At 53.7% G+C, this 12,017-nt stretch overlaps 1 protein-coding gene across 8 annotated transcripts in view; it reads left to right on the forward strand.

The window, feature by feature from the left end:
• The window catches only part of PIP5K1C (phosphatidylinositol-4-phosphate 5-kinase type 1 gamma), a 50,630-nt gene that overhangs the window by 12,020 nt on the left and 26,593 nt on the right, over positions 1-12,017 (forward strand). For 4 of the 8 annotated variants that reach the window (XR_008463344.1, XR_008463345.1, XM_054181998.1 and 1 more), the window contains exon 1: positions 5,752-6,144. The exons of 1 other annotated variant lie outside the window; for it this stretch is intronic. Coding sequence is in view for 5 of the 7 variants with exons in the window: in XM_054181998.1 (XP_054037973.1) it covers positions 5,985-6,144 (160 nt within the window). In the remaining 2 variants the exon portion in view is untranslated. Of the gene's footprint in view, positions 1-5,749; positions 6,145-12,017 lie in introns of those variants that run through there. 3 more of the 8 variants (XM_054181996.1, XM_054182001.1, XM_054181997.1) reach the window with 3 other exon arrangements.

A 12,017-nucleotide genomic window follows, 5' to 3' on the forward strand; every position in this document is an offset into this window, starting at 1 on the left:
TGAGGTGGGGTGAAAAATGACTTAATCCGAGGCCTGTGGGAGGGAGGGATAAGATGTGCCCAAATGGCAGCTGCTCATCTAAAGGAAAAAGGAATGTATTACAGGCAGGAGTGGCGAGTGCTGCCTGTTACTTAATGTTTTCGATGAGAGCTCCTGCCTTTGGTTGCTTTGACTTGCCAAGATAATGGTCGCCAAATGTCCTTTGCCTTATGCTTGGCCTTGAACGTCGGGCAGAACCGGTGCACCCCTCTTGGTGAAGAGGAAGCCAAGAAGTATTGCCCCATCCAAAACTTCACAGCTTGGTCAGGTCCCTCCGTAAATGGCGTCGCAGTATCTGCGGGGTGGGTTTGCTTCATCAGACCTGCCTTTTCGTCTTCCCATGGAAGGCCATCAGCACCTGACTGCTCTAAGCCTTCTAACTTCCATTTTACTGTGCTTTGTAAAAATAATTCACCAGTTCAAGTCTCCCTGGCCTCACCGGTGAGGCCGGAGGAGCCCCACTGCTTGGTGGGTGCAGATCGATAGGCTTGAGCCACCTGGCATGGAAGAAGATTACTGGCTTGGGAGCCAGGAGATGCAGAGTTTAAGCCATGGGACTTCCCGTGTCAGCCCCGTGCATCTTGTATTCCCCATGGAGAGCTGGTACGTAGCTGTTGGCCAGCGTTACCGCACACTCCTGTCTCTTTCTCCCACCCCACCATCATTAAATGGAGAGCCGGCAGCTACCAGCCGAGCTGGGAGGGGAAGCCCGAGCGAGAGGCTTCGTTGTCCTCCTGGAGACGCTTTTCAGAGCGAACGTGTGATGTTTGCGTGCCTGGGTGGGGTTTCTGTTTCTCTCCAAAGGCAGGAGCTGATTGTGCTGTGCCCGTCTCCTTCACGAGTCGGTGGCAGCGGGTGTTTGGCCGATCCAGTCTTGTAGTGTTACAGTTCAGGGGAACTACTTAGTTTCTGGTTTTACTGAAGTCTTAGCAGACAGTATTAACAGTCCTGTGAGGTTCTTCTATGTGGTTCAGAAATGCCAGACTGAAGTTCACGCCACGCTGCTGTCTTAAATTGCTTTATTCCATACCTGTTCTTATAGGACATCCCCAGTTTTCCCTCGGATGCGGCAGATGTTGAATAAAGCCCCGAGAAGGGCTCAGGAGTTGAGTTGTTCGTGGTTCAGGGCTCTGTTTTAGGACCTGTGAGGCCAGGAGTTGTTCCCAGCTGCACCCCCCTGCCCGTGTAGGAGCCGTGTGGCCAGCCAGACGGGGCTCTTCCCAAGACCATCACTTGTCCCTGCAGCCCCACGTTCTTCAGTTGTAGTTTCTGTGTTTAACGAATGCCTCTCGTTAAAGCAGGCCTGCTCTGAATCCCACTGCCCGAGAGCCGGCCGGGGGCTCTGGAAAGCTGGGCAAGGAGCTGAGCCGGCTGGTTGGGCTTCAGCTCCACAGTGACTTGTTCTCTTTCGCCTAATAACAGTCTGCTGTCAAACGCATCCTAGAAACCACAAAATCACTTCAGAATGACCTTGACCACTCCTAGATCCCCTGGAAGCGCAGGGAGCAAAGGGTATGCGCAGCCCTTGCCCTGCGCACAACTCAGCAGTGACCGTGGTCTCCGTTCTCCTGAATGCCGAGCAGTGCTGCTCTCGCAGAGGGGCCGGATCGGGTACGGGCATGTGCGGCAGCCTCTGGGAAAACAGTGCCAGAAATCTGACGTGTCCTCAGCACCTGGAGTCTGGGGATAACCAGTGCCTCAGGTCTGCCTGCGCAGCACTTGGGGAGCCTAAGTGCTCTTCTGGATTTTGCTCTTTGTTCTTTTGCGTCTTTAGTTTGGACGCGTACCTGTACAGAGTCTGGAGCAGAGTAGATAAACGGACAGAGCTGCACTTGGCTAAATAGAAGCAATAAATACCTGGCTCAGCCTCCAAGCGAGAACCTCCAGGCTGGGCTGGGGAAGCTGCTTTGCTGGCCCGGCTTTGGAGCGGGCTGTAGATCAGTGCTAGAAAGAGCCTGTCCTTCAGCTTGTGGTTACCTGTGGTGGAGGAGGCTGGAGGCTGTCCGTCATCGTCAGTGTAACGCAGCTGAAACATCCTTGTAAGCCAGCGTAGGCACTGGCTTATCTCTTCCTGCCATCTCCGTATTTATTGCCTGTTTGTATTTCCTACTAAGAGCCCTAGAAGGGATTTTTACATTTCATTATTTTTTAGGTAACTTATTTTCAGCTGATAGCTGAGTCACTAGCTGCCACGCTACAGCCAGGATCCCAGGGAGAGCAGAGACTACTTGCTGAAACTTTGAGTTACGATTTTTGGCAGCACACTTCATCTTTTGAGCTTGTTCTGCCGTGGCTTGTTTTGTTCCATCTGTTCAGGTGCCTTTGTTAGAGCAGAGCGGGAGCACCCGACCGCAGCATTCTAGTCACAGGGAGCAGAAGTGGCCTTAACGAGGCTGGTGGGAAGAGAACATGGTGGTGAGCAATAATTTAAATTTATTCTTAACCTACAGCCCCCCCATGCCTCGCGGCAGCAGCTTTTGCCCTAGAGGTCCTTCCTCAGTCTCCCAGCACGGGTACGTGGTCTCTCTAGAGCTGCTGCTGCTGCAGGGGACGTTTGCTGATGGAGCCCCACTGGAGGAGAGGAGGACTGGAGGCTCGGTACTGCTCCTGGGTACCAGCCCCCTCAGTCCTGGGGGAGAGAGGAGCTGTTGGCACATCCAGGGAGGGATAGGATCCCTCTGGAGGAAAGGATTTGCTGGGATGGGATGGATTGGGACCAGTGCTCTTCGACATCCTTGTCAGCAACATGGCCAGTGGGATTGAGTGCCCCCTCAGTGAGTTCGCTGACGACACCAAGCTGCGTGTGTGTCGACACACTGGAGGGAAGGGATGCCATCCAGAGGGACCTGGACAGGCTGCAGAGGTGGGGCCTGTGCAAACTTCATGAAGTTCACCCAGACCAAGTGCAGGGTCCTGCACCTGGGTCATTGCAACCCCCAGCACAAACCCAGGCTGGGGGATGAGGGGATGGAGAGCAGCCCTGAGGAGAAGGACTTGGGGGTGTCGGTGGGGGAGAAGCTCCACACGCCCCGGCACCGTGCGCTGGCAGCCCAGAAACCCCCCGCAGCCTGGGCTGCATCCCCAGCAGCGTGGGCAGGGGGGCGAGGGGGGGATTCTGCCCCTCTGCTCCGCTCGGGGGAGACCCCCCTGCAGTGCTGCCTCCAGCGCTGGGGCACCGACAGCAGAAGGACACGGAGCTGTTGGAGCGGGGCCAGAGGAGGCCCCGGAGATGCTGGGAGGGCTGGAGCCCCTCTGCTGGGAGGACGGGCTGAGAGAGCTGGGGGGGTTCAGCTTGGAAAAGAGAAGGCTCCGCGGAGACCTTCCAGCCCCTGCCAGTCCCTAAAGGGGCTCCAGGAAAGCTGGGGAGGGACTCTGGAGCAGGGAGGGGAGCCATGGGACGAGAGGGAAGGGTTTGAAACTGGAAGAGGGGAGATTGAGATGAGATGTGAGGCAGAAATTGTTTGCTGTGAGGGGGGTGAGCCCCTGGCCCAGGTTGCCCAGAGAAGCTGTGGCTGCCCCATCCCTGGAGGGGTTCAAGGCCAGGTTGGCCGGGGCTTGGAGCAACCTGGGCTGGTGGGAGGTGTCCCTGCCCAGGGCAGGGGGTGGCACTGGGTGGGCTTTAAGGTCCTTCCAACCTAAACCAGTCTGTGATTGAGCAGAGCTTGCTCCTGAAGAGCTGGCCAGCCCTCACTGGGGCTTGCCGTAGGGTTTGGGTGGGTTGTGTGAAACGTGTGTTGTCTGTGCAGGAGGAGGGCACAGGCAGCACGGGTGGCAGGAAGCTGTGACGAGGGCAGAGGACACACTGATGAGGAGCAGCAAAACACCAGCCAGACCTGGCCTTCTGCCACGTGTGAGTCCAGGTAGTTAATTTTGAATGAGGCCAAGAAATCTCTGATAGCTTCGTGCCTAACGAGCTCAGATGAGACACGCATGCAGCTGGAGAGCTTGAATTTCTGGTTGTTACGGCAGCAAAAGCTGAAGTTTTTTCAGAAGCAGATCTCATGAACAAAGATGTGTCACTGGACCGCTTTTCTGATCCTGTCTTTTTAACCGCGTGTTTTTAGCGGGACTTGGTCAGCTTGAAAACTACATCCGAGTTGCGTAGAGGGGCTGTAAAGCAAACCCATGCTTGAAAAACACGTTCAGGAATTCAACCTGATGCTTTTGCCTTGACGTCTTGTTTTTGAAACAGGTAGAAGTTACAGATGTCCCCACCTCCTCTCCCACCCAGACCTTGTCCTCGGCGTCGCGATGCAAACCGGTGCGTACGTGTGCGTGTTGCGGTGTTGGCAGCAGCACCCGTGGCAACCTGGAAGTGTTTGGTGGAGGAGAGTTTACTCGACCTGCTGTGAGCAGCCTAGCAAAAGGACTTTATATCCAGTGACGCATGTTGTATGCGACCCCGTTCTGAAATCCCCTTTCAAGTCTTCAGGGTTTGAGCACCCCCGGAAAATCTCTGTCAAGCGACATTAGCAAGAGCGGAATTAAATCTTAGAGGATTTAGCCGAGCAGCTTTGGCTACGGAGTAAATCAGGAAATACCCCGCTCACTGAAAATCCAGGTGTGTCTTCAGGATGGCTCGTGGAGGGTGGCCTGCAGACAAAATTTATCTGCAGACTTGTTTTCCCTTTGGACTTTGCTGTTTGTTGGGATGCTGAGCTCCCACAGTTTTAAAGCGGTGCTTGCTGTGGTTGCTTCTGTAGATCCCGCTATTGCGGTGGGTGGTTATTGTGAAACTTCAGGTAGGTTTCTTTCCCTGCTGTGACTGTCGTAACTGGACTTCAGCACGTCTTTTAGAAGGTCAGAAAGTGGAAAATCTGGGGAGGTGGCTATCTTTCTTGAGTTGTATTCTATTTTAAGGTAATTTAGTCTGAGAATAATCCTTGACGGTGAATGAGCAAGGGGAGTAAGCTCTCTGTCAAGTAACATCTATAGGAAGATGCTTTTAAGTGGTGGAAGCAATAAATAACCTCACCCCTCCCTCCCTCCTGGATCAGAGGGGCCGACTTTGTTTAGCTGCAGAACCCTCGGTGAGAAAGGGCTGAGAGATAAAACAGGGGCCATAGTTTGTCACTGTCTTGTACAGCTTGCCATCTGCCGCTCTTTGTGTCTGCTGCGCTGCTCCTACAAACAGCTCGAAGGGTTTTTTTGACTTGCCAGTGCTCTCCCAAGGCAGGTGGAGATCCTTCGGAGGGGTACCCAGAGAAGCAGGGTAAAGGGATGTTGTGCTAAGGCATCCTGCTCTCTAATTAGAGGGGTTTGGCCCCGTCAGTAACAATATCCTATGCTATTTATCAGTTTAAGAAGTTTGGGGGTTGGCTACAGTGAAGTTCTCTTTCCAGCCACCGATTCCTTGTCCCGTGCCTGGTCCCAGCCTTGCGGATGTCCTGGCAGAGACGGTGAGTTGCAAAGGGAGCTCGCGGAGGTGGTGGGATGGTGGAGAAGAACCTCCGGCAGCGCTAATCCCTACCTGCCCAGGAGCTGCTGAGGTCTGACGTTGAGCCTCGTGCAGCTGAAGCACTGAGTCGTGCCACGCTGCCCACCCGGTGCGTTTGGGGCACAGTTAACTGCTCTGGCTCTGGCAAGCGGTGTGTAACCTCGCATTCGGCTCGCGCGTCTCCCCCTTGATTAGTGGCACTTGGAGAACAGCGTCGTGGAGGATGCAGCTGGGCATCCTTTCCCTGCACAGAGGCAGGACATGGCGTGAGTTAAAAGTGCTGAATCCCGCTTCTAGGCAGCAGCTGCAGGCAGGGAGATAGGGATGCTCAGAAAACAAAGGAGGGAAGGGAGTTCTGGATCAAGCCTTCGCAAAGCTGTCTTGTGCTTCTCTGACCCGGGGTTGGGAAACAGCGCTCTGGGGCCGTGTGGCAGCTGAAAACTCCATCGGAACACACAGGAAGAGTCCCAAGGGCTGCCTGGGGTCATGCGCTGCGCTCAGGTCCCCGATGTTTTTGCAGTGTGACTGTAAAGGCAACAGGAGGTTCTCCGTCTTCTCGCTGCTGAACTACAGCTCTCCCAGCAGCCAGGAGAAGCTCCAGTGGTCGGTGTTGGTGGGTTGGGACCCTCTCGCAGGGGATGCAAAGCTGATCCTACCCCTCAGCAAAGGTAAGGGGGCAACTGGGTGTTGCTCTGGCTCTTCTGGATGGTTGTGAGGAACATGACTTCAAAGTCCTGCAGTCTTTTATGGCCTCGCTCTAAATCGGCGTCGTGGTGTTAAAGTGGTGCCACGGTGCCTGGATGTCGTCGGAGGCGCAGAGAGCTGGCTCTGTCCTGGAGAGGTCACGCTTCCTGCTGCGATGTTTGCTCTCTCTAATTAATCCTAATTAAGCTTTGCCGTGAATTCTGGTAGACAGATTTGGACTTGTAGGTTGTAATAAAGAGAGAAGCCAGGGGCTAGGAGGAGGCTGGCGTCCCCAGCGCCGCTGCCGGGGTCCCCGGCCTTGGCAGCGTCTCACTGTTCTGCCTCGGGGAGATGCTCGGCCGCCTGGGACGTGCTGGGGAGCGTGTGTTGTTCCACTCTGCAATCCTCCTGTGACCGGCGGCGTGGAAGGGAGCAGGAACACTGTGTTCAGATAAGATTGCACCTTTCCCATCTAGCAGATGTTCGCCTGAACATCCCACTGGATTGCATAATTACAGAGTCGAATGTGGAGCCGAACGGCTGCAGCTTTTTCCGCTACTGGGTGTCAGCTATTGTGTGCTCCTCTTGATGAGATTTTTGTTATGCTCTTTTGTCGGCTGTGTCACACGGTTCGGGCTAGGCGCTCTGAAATTGTCCTTTTTTTTTTTTTTTCCTTTTTCCTACATGCAGCTGATCTGAGACAAGAAAACAAATCAGTTCTTTTTAAATTTCATTTCCATGGTCTTGTCCTGCTCGTTCCCCGCTGTAATTGGGCTTCCGTGCTGTAAGCGCTTTTCTGGTGAGTTGTCAAGGAAACGTTTCAGCCTGGTATGTCCTGGCTCAGCAGCGCGGCTCCCGAGGAGGCTTGCGCCCGGGATGCGGTCCCGCACCTGCGGCTGAGGGAGGAACGCGTTAACTTCTGCCCTGCCTCCTCAGCTGGGATAAACACATTTATTCCTGAGGCAGAAACAGTTTCTGCCTGAAAGCAAAAAATAAAACAGGCCGGTAGGCGCCTTTACTGCAGAATCCTCCCTTTGTGGCAGTCCCTTGCGGTGGTGACGCTCCACGAGCGGGATGCTCTGCTTGGCATGGCCGCGCTGGGCTGTGTGATACAGGGCTTCAGTGGCTCCATCCCTGGGGTCTGGGGTTCAGACCCTCAAGCAGAAATTGGGGGGGTGAGGGGGGGGTGGCTGGGACAGGACTGGGGGTGGGCTGCAGCCGGGGGGGTTTCCTGCCGCCCACCCAACCCCGGTTCCTTGAAGATCTGGTAGATGGAAGCTGCCCAGGCTGGAAAGGCAGGAGCGAGCTGTGTCACCGCTGTTGTGTCACCGCGGTGCCCCTGGGCCCCGTCATACCTAGCCGGTACATTAAGCTCTTTCCTTTAATTTGTACGAGCCATGCCGTTCCTTTCCCTAACGAGTTTATGCTCAAATAAACAAGACAAAGGGCATGGGAAAAGAGAGTGCAGTGCGTAGCGTTGGTGCAGCAGATCGCGGTTTGCAAAAAATCTCCTACCCTGCCCGAAGCGGAGGTGGTTCCCGCGTGTCTGAAACGGCATGGCCAGGCCCGGGGCTGGCGTGGGCGGCGAGCAGGGGCCGAGGACAGGCAGGAGAGCAGGGCGGCCGAGGTGGGATTAAATGGGATTACTTATCTCTGGCCGCTCCTGGGAGTCCCGTTTGAATATTGCCCGGTGCCGCCAGCATTTCCATCTGTCTGCACAAAACTGCTGGACTTTGGATGGTGACTGAGGTGTCCTGGGGACCGTGGGGCTGCCGGGCGCGGGGGCTCTCCTGCCCCTTGCCGTGCTGCCCGTCGGGACGGAGCCAGCCTGGCCTGAGCACCGGGCTGGCCCCAGTGGGGAGAGAGAATGTTTCGGCTCTTTTGTGTTCCACCAGCGCGAGTTTCCTGTAGATGATCCCAAAAAATCATTCAGTCAACAGGAGTTCCAGGGAAAAATGGATGTTTTGGTATCAAAGCTATATGTGCATTCTATATAACAAGCAGAATTTATGTCAGATTGCTTCATTTCCTTATTACTTCTACAAGCTCCCCAATGGCAGCAGCAGCTATCAGTGCCCAGGGTGCGGAGCAGTCAGCTACGGCTCTTTCTGTGAGAGATGCCGCATTTAAGGTGGGGGGAAAACCCCCAAACTTCTTATTTATTATTGTGGCTTACTTGATTTTTCTCACCCTAATGAAGTTGTGGTGTTTTGTGGGAAGAAATGTGTTTAATGATCAGAAGTAGGTCATCCTGGGTGCCTGGGAAGGGCAGGTTGTAAATAGCTGCCTCCTCCAGGAGGCTGCTCAGAGTCCGGCTTCTGCTGCCGGTTGTGTCTGCTCCTCTCTCGCAACCGCCCTGGGCTGTCGGTCCTGCCTGCTGCGAGCGGGAGCCGCGCGGTCTGAGCGTGAGGAGAAATTCGGAGGTTTATAGAATCACAGACTGGTTTGGGTGGGAAGGGACCTTAAAGCCCACCCAGTGCCACCCCCTGCCCTGGGCAGGGACACCTCCCACCAGCCCAGGTTGCTCCAAGCCCCGGCCAACCTGGCCTTGAACCCCTCCAGGGATGGGGCAGCCACAGCTTCTCTGGGCAACCTGGGCCAGGGGCTCACCCCCCTCACAGCAAACAATTTCTGCCTCACATCTCATCTCAATCTCCCCTTTCAGTTTAAAACCATCCCCCTCGTCCCGTGGCTCCCCTCCCTGCTCCAGAGTCCCTCCCCAGCTTTCCTGGAGCCCCCTTTGGTCTCTTTCTGCCCTTCCCTTTTGATACGGAGGACACTTGCGCTGGCTCCTGCGAAGCCCCGGCTGCCGGCCCTGTGCCGAGTCAGATGCTGCTTCTCAGCTGAGACCTGTTTTCTGGCGTCTTCTCTGAGTTGCCTCTCCCCCCACCCCCAATTTTAATTTCTTTTTATCAGCAGTCCCTTACGGGAGGTAACAGCTGTCTCTTTTGATGGATGCGTTTCATTTCCAGCCTTTCTGTCTGTATTTCGACTGCAACACATCTGCTACACGAGTATTGCCAGGACAGAACTGCTGGAGAGGGGGTAGCAAAGGGCTACCAAGATGCTGAGGGGACTGGAACATCACTCTTAGGAAGAAATGCTGAGGGATTTGGGTCTTTTTAGTCTGGAAAAAAGACAACTGACGGGGGAATCTTATCAATGCTTATAAATACTGAAAGGGGGGGTGTCAGGAGGATGGGGCCAGGCTCTTCTCAGTGGTGCCCGGGGACAGGACAAGGGGTAACGGGCACAAACTTGACCATGGGAAGTTCCATCTCAACATGAGGAGCAACTTCTTTGCTGTGAGGGTGGCAGAGCCCTGGCACAGGCTGCCCAGAGAGGTGGGGGAGTCTCCGTCTCTGGAGACATCCCAACCCCGCCTGGACGCGTTCCTGTGCCACCTGCTGTGGGTGACCCTGCTGTGGCTGGGGGTTGGAGGAGATGATCTCCAGAGGTCCCTTCCGACCCCTGCCAGTCTGGGATTCTGTGATTGCCTTTAACTTTCACAGCCCGTGCCTTAGGACTGTGTTTCTTAATGCTTTTGCACATAATGCATTAACCAGCCAGGGTTGCGTTTGGAGTGCTCTGATGGAACAATAAACCCTGGCATCCTGGTTGCGTCCTCACCTCCTCTTGTTGTCCAAATGGGTTGCTCAGGTGTATGGCGTTGGCTTCTTCTCCATCAAATCAGTGGAAAATTAGATCCAGACTCTCTTTGGTGTGTGTGTGTGACGTGTCAGAATTTCACCGTTTCCAGCCGCTAAGGCTGGGTTAATATTAAATGTCAATTTTGCAAAGCCTGATGTCAGCTCAGTAGCTTAAAAACAAAGAACATTTTTTTAAAAAAAAAAAAAAGGCACCACCAACAAATGTGACCTGCTGATGCGGCACTTTTGGAGGAGTGTACTTTGAAAACTGGCCGTGTTTGGTTGCGGTTGGGCTGCCCCGATGGAGAGCGTGGCAAACGGCAGGTCTCTCGCGTGTTGCATTTTTGGAGGGGTCGTGTCGGCCCAGCCTGCGGCTGAAGAGCTTAACGTGGGGGGGTTATATCCCAACGTGGTTTTAGCTGCAGTCACATTGTAGAGCTCCTGGTAAATACTTTGATAAAGTGAAGCTGCTGTTAAAGATGCAGCACTATCTCCGACTGGAGAAAGGAGTCTCCACCTTGCTTTGGCTTCTCTAAAGCATCAAATACTTATAATTTGTAAGTGTGTGTATAACATCTGCCTTGTAAAGACAACTTCTTTATTAGGCCTTAAACAAGGCTTCTGCTGGGTGATTGTAAACTTTCTTAAGAAAAGCCTTTTCAGTGGACAGATGCCTTTTGTGGCTCTTTCTGGTTTTATATCGAAGGCCTTTTTGCTCGTGCGCTGTCTCAGCTGGCTTTGAGAGGGGCCCCAGTGACTTTTTTTTTTTTTCCTCGATTAGATTTTAAAATTTATTCTCTGCACCTAAATGAGACTCGAAACCCCTGTTTTTAACTTAAACTCTTTCTAAATTGTGGTCAGCACAGGCAATATTTTCTGGTTTTCATGAAGTTTGCTTTTAGGCCCCAAAATTTTATGGGTTTTATTTTTTTTTTTTTTTTTTTTTTTTAACTTCTGACGTCGCTTGCATTTCCCTGGTGGCAGCGCCTAGAGCGGCTGTGGGCTGGAGAAGCCGAGGGAGCTGCTCTCATCCCAACCCTGCACCGTTTTGTGCGTTCGGATGCAGCGGTGAGGCTGACGAACCTGTTAACGAAGAGGCTCTCCTTGGCGAGCGGGAGCCTCCTGCCAGCCTACGTTGGGCGTTGCTTACTGGGAGTGAGTGGTCAAGCGGGTGTAAGTGGGGAGTGGGGGGCCTGAAAAGGCCTGAACAGCAGTTTGTTGACGCAATGGATGGCGTAAGAGGAGAATCGAGTTATTTCCCCTTGTGGAGGGTTACGCTCCTCTGGTACGGTAAAGCTAAAACTCGAGAGTCCTTTTCTGCGTTGGACGGCAAATAGGCAGAATTCCAGGAGTAAATTCATCCCTGTCCTGTGAGGTGTCGGCGTCGTGGCGGGGAGAGACAGGGCGGTTCTGGCTGTGAATAGAGGGGCGTATGGGGGGGGGGGGGGAAATAAACGTTAAATCGGAGATGAGAATCGCTGAATGCTACAACCGAAGCGTTTGTTTCTGAGGCCCTGGAGGAGCTCGAGCGTTGGGATAGGGTCAGCTCAAAGCCGTGCGCAGATGAGAAGAGGAACCGAAGGCAGCAGGTCAAGCGTGCATGAAACGCATTACAAAACCCAGGCACGAGCTGGAGGCAGGGCAGAAAGCTGGGGTTCCGTCCCGGGGTTCCCCTTTTGGAGCCACTCGTCACGTTTCTGAATACACCCTCACTAAGCTGCACCAAATCCGATAAGAATCGTTTCAATTAGCTTTTGTTAAGTGTTGAAACTTCCTGCAGCAGAGCGCCTGTTCCCCCGCAAACCCGAGCGCTGTCTCCCGTGGCTGTAAAACCCCCGAAGCCGGAGTTAAATCAGTTTTTGCAAGGCCATCTGTCAGCGTGTTTGAGATGAGCGCAGCCGAGTGCCACGCACCGAGAAGCCATGGGAAGGCTTTTTTTCATTTTCTGCCTAGACAAGTCGATTTTATACAGCCTTTTTTTTTTTTGGTGATTTCTTTTTTTTTTTTTTTTTTCGGGAGGTGGAGGTTTTGCTGGTTATGCTCTTGTCCAGCTGAAACATCATTTTTCCTGGAGATCCGCAGTCCCCCACCTCCGGTACCCTTCCTTCATTGGTGTTGATTCCACATTTGGTACGTGTACAGCAGCAGACACTTAAAAGCAGGGAACGAAAGCGGCTTGTGGTAATTATCACAAAATTAAAGATAAT

This window comes from Rissa tridactyla, chromosome 22 (assembly GCF_028500815.1).
Source record: "Rissa tridactyla isolate bRisTri1 chromosome 22, bRisTri1.patW.cur.20221130, whole genome shotgun sequence".
NCBI lineage: Eukaryota > Metazoa > Chordata > Aves > Charadriiformes > Laridae > Rissa > Rissa tridactyla.